The following is a 4,626-nucleotide window of genomic DNA, read 5'->3' on the forward strand; positions in this document are numbered from 1 at the left end:
TGGACATTAGGAAAGCTTATGATTCTGTTGAGTGGTGCTTCCTGGAGCATTTGATGAAGGAATTGGGGTTCCCTGTTCAGTATATTAAATGGGTCATGGCATGTGTTCAATCAGTTTCATACTTTATTCTTTTAAATGGAGTTCCTATCATGCCTTTTTCTACTCAGAAAGGATTGAGACAGGGAGATCCTTTGTCTCCTATTCTCTTTGCAATCAGTATGGAATACCTTAGTAGGTGTTTGGGGAGTATGAGTGGTCAACCTGGCTTCAATTATCATCCTAAATGCAAGAGAATCAAACTCACTCACCTAATGTTTGCATATGATTTGCTTATGTTTGTGAGAGCAGATCACATTTCAGTAGGGAACATGATGGAAGCTTTTAGAAAATTCTCTAATGCTTCAGGTTTGGAGGCAAATAATGAGAAGAGTTGCATTTATTTTTCTGGCATTAATCATGAGGAAGCTACTCAAATAGCTGCCAGTATCCAAATGCCTATTGGCTCCTTACCTTTCAGACATCTTAGGGTTCCTCTTGCAACTAAGAAACTTAGCTTCTCTCAGTGTAAACCTTTGATTGATAATATCACTACAAGGGATAAAGGGTGGATGCCTCACTTTCTATCATAAGCTGGCAGACTACAGCTTGTCAAAACTATCCTTGGGAGTATGCAAAACTACTGGGCTCAAATCTTCCCCCTACCGAAAAAGTTAATTAAGGCAGTGGAGACTATTTGTAGAAGGTTCCTGTGGACTGGAATTGTGGATTTTTCAAGGAAGGCTCCAGTGGCTTGGTCTTTCATTCAACTCCTAAAAGTCAGCTGGTGGTTTGAATGTGGTGAATATGGTTAACTGGAATAAAGTAGCTATGTTAGAGTTAATCATTAAATGAATATAGCAGTTATGTTTAAGTTAATGTTCACGAAATGAATATACTATACTGAGAGTCTGTATTCAATATGGATACAAAGGAATAATATGGTTTTTAATTAGACACTAATGAATCCTAGCAATGTTGATAAGGATATCATTTTTAGAGTGTCTTGTAGATGTAGTGAACAAGAAAGGGCTAAACTGATTGTTTGATCTGATTGTAAGGTGCAGGTGTTAATTAGTTTGGTGTTTTTGGTCCTGTATCATGCAGCCTGTTGCCTATGGGTGTGTTGTCAGTATCGGGTTTTTTTGGTTGTCAATAAATACTTTGAATTACCAAAAAGGAAAAAAAAAGTATTTGGACCCTTTTTCGAGAAGTTTAGGAGACTTTTTACTAATCTGTTGGTAAGTCTCATGATGATATCATGTTGTAGACCTTAGGGTCTAGATTTTCGTTTCCTTGGTTATTCATCAGCATTTTAAAACATTTGAACATTATGAATACGTAATTTGGTATGTTGGAAATAAAAATCTTAGTATATTCATTTCGTGAACATTAACCTAAACATGACCTTAAAAATGCATTTTTATTAATCATCAACAATCATTACATAGTTTCCTAAAGGGATACTACGCATACCAAACGTGACAGTTGATAAAAGATTTGACAAACTGAGTTTAAACATCTCATCCTAACATTTTAATGTATCCTAAGAAGGGTAAAGCTGATGATAATTTGTGGTTTTTCATTCTCATCCACATTGGGATCATTGTATCCAAGTAGTCTTCATCCAAGGGCATTGAAAACCCCATCTCCAGCATGTGTTTTTGCCATAGACGACACGTACACTTGTACTGTATTAGCTTTTTAAAGCTAGTATTCTGGTTCAACTGAACAACTCGGTCTTCCTTATAAAGACCCCTAGGTTACTTTCACAGATGATGGATCTGTAGTACATAAAGGCTAGATCAGGAGGAAAATATTATTTTGCAATATTCTCACCCCATGCCTTACAAACTACTAGGAGATTGAGCAAGTCATCATTTCCTAATTTTGGCCAAAGATTGGTCGCCAGGAAGTCTATATCACTCCATATGTTTGCAGCACCTGAATCTTTTTTCTTGATTTCTTTTGGTTGGGTTTTTTAAGCTTTTCAAAATATTTTAGGATTTTATCCTGCCATTTCTTGATTTCACCCTCCTTAAATTCCTCCCAATCTTCATTAACAATGTCAACATTGAACCTATGTCTCCAACATTCTATGGGGAAATTAGGAGGGGTTTGGCCATTGTTTTGGAGTGTAGGACTTCTTTATGGAAAGTGCAGGTTTGTTAGAAGTGAGATTATTTAACAATTTTGTGGCGTATTTATAACAAGTTTTGGTTAAACAGTTACTCCTATTTTTTAGGGATAGCTTAAGATCACTTGTTATTATCACGTCTTTTTAAATATTTAATTACAGACCTTAATAATCTTTCCTCCCAGTTAATGATCCTATATCCCAATTTTTAGCCCTTAGTGGGTAAACATAGGTTATCAACAATTGCCCACTAACTCTTAAATTGTATTTGTACTTTTTAGAGTTCAACCATTAAACATTAATGGCGTGTGCAAGTAGGAAAATCTCATCATTACTATTGGAAGTAAATTATGTCCCGAGTTAAATGATATATAAGTTTTAGTTTCCCAAGAAACACCTTATATAACTTTTTAATCGAAACAATTTCAATATATATTATTTGATGTGATAGTTATTTTACATCATTCATTTTTAGATTTCTGATTTTTTTATTAGACAAATAAATAATAAATAATGTGAATAAAATTACGAAATCGTAAGTAAGAAAAATGAGCGAAATGTTTAATTTTTTATATATTTCATAATAAAATAAAAAAGAAAGATACAACCTAGAGATTAATGATTTTAGGAATCTTCAATCTAACTTAGAGACTAGTTCTAAATTTTTCTAGGCCTAAACTATTCTAATCCTTTGGAGATGGGGGCTTGTAGGCGTCTGAGTCTGCCTCATAATCGATGTCATTTGTATCTCCCTGGGCAGGGCCATACTCATCAAGGGAATGGCCCCCACGAACCCTCCTCCTCTTTGTAGGAGGCTCGTCATCTTCCTCTTCCTCCTCCCACTGGTGGGCAGGAGGGAAGTCCTCTTCTTCTTCCTCCTCTTCCTTGTCATCTTCATCGTCACTCTCATCTCCATCAGAATCGTCTGGTGAAGAAGATGAGTGCCTTGGAGAAGAGTTTTCTGAGGAGAAGGGGTCTTCTCTTTTGTCCTCTAACTCCTCCTCTTCTTCCTCCTCTGACTCCTCTAAGATAACAAGAGGAGAGAAGGGTACTGGCCTTGGAGGTTGAGGTTGATCAACCTCTTAAGGGTTTGCCTCTACAGTGATGCCTGATTTAGAAGATGGATGAGGGTCCATTGAAGAAGAGTTTTTTTAGAGAGAGAGGGAAAATTTGGGGAGATGAGAAGTTTTTTTACAGTAGAATGATCAAGAGATGGATATGAATTATTTATCATTACACTGTCCCTTTTTATAAGGAAATTTACCATCTCTTGAAAACCTGGTAAATTAAAAGTTGTGCTTATTTGTTTAAAAGTGGGCCTTGACCAAATAATTTCATAAAATTGGGCTTCCTAGGCATTACTCATTTAAGTGGATTTCTTTATGACTTACAAACCTCTATATTGGAAGTTGGTGTTAACATGGCCCATTGAAACATGACCTAAACTAAAATGACACCCCTCTTGTACGTGTTATAATTTTCGTTGTCTTCTCCATTAATACCCCTTTAAGGATTTCAGGAAAACTTAAAATCTTTCAGACCAATTTAAATTCTTTTGCAATCTCACATACATCAATGGAATTCTAAATTCACCATGTCTAAATAAGAAAAAACTCACCGTGAAAATGGAATTCGCGAGGCTCTGGCTACAAAGGCCATTTCCATGCAATCTGAGGCAGCTCGTCAATTATGCAACACCATAAAAGTGAATATTAGGCACTATAAATCCCAATTATTATGGTGTGTGAATAAACGAACTGATACTCCTGAAATGCCTTTGGAGGAGAAAATGGTTGCCATTGGGCCTGAATTTCCTTTCAGGATGAAGAGCCAACATCGTCAACCTATTTTGGAGCAGTGCTAACAATTCTTGGATCATATCATCTTAGAGGATATTAAACCCAGAATGCTTCCTTTTACTTCAAGGTCAACTATCCATTTACATTGGCCTTTATCCAGTAAACCATTTAAAGGCTGGATTTCAGGAGTGGATGCAAGGGCATGGTTTTTGCGCATGCAACCTTTTCATGATAAATGGACCAAGAACAAGATACTCCTTTTCTTGAGGCTAGCTTCTTATGAAACCATTCCTTTTGATAGAGCCATCTCTACTGCCTTATTAGCCTGTAAGGACCCTGCCAGCAATTGTTTCTTGTTCAAATGGGGACCAATGACTATAACTTTAGCTGATATTGCCTTTATCACTAGGAGTTCTCCCACAAGTAAGTATGAGATTGACCTTCCTATTTTCCATCATGTGAAGGAATACAATCAACTGTACAGTTAATGTTTATCTATCTTCCGCCAAATTGCTAGTCCTTCTGCTAGTGCCAACAAATGTAGCTTTCAAAGATTTATTGACTTATTCATCAGTAAGGATTCAAGTGAAGTTGTGACTCCCCACGAAGAAATATTATTTCTCACCTTTACCTTTTCCAAACTGATGATGTATA

General features: G+C 36.3%; 1 protein-coding gene across 1 annotated transcript; it reads right to left on the reverse strand.

The window, feature by feature from the left end:
* Positions 1-2,856: 2,856 nt before the first annotated feature.
* LOC104893327 (uncharacterized) lies at positions 2,857-4,189 on the reverse strand. Its single transcript, XM_010679423.1, has 2 exons — positions 4,075-4,189; positions 2,857-3,197 (listed from the first exon to the last, which is right to left on the reverse strand). The coding sequence occupies exons 1-2, from the start codon at positions 4,187-4,189 to the stop codon at positions 2,857-2,859; spliced, it is 456 nt and encodes a 151-aa protein (XP_010677725.1).
* Positions 4,190-4,626: the final 437 nt, after the last annotated feature.

This window comes from Beta vulgaris, chromosome 5, assembly GCF_026745355.1.
Source record: "Beta vulgaris subsp. vulgaris cultivar EL10 chromosome 5, EL10.2, whole genome shotgun sequence".
NCBI lineage: Eukaryota > Viridiplantae > Streptophyta > Magnoliopsida > Caryophyllales > Amaranthaceae > Beta > Beta vulgaris.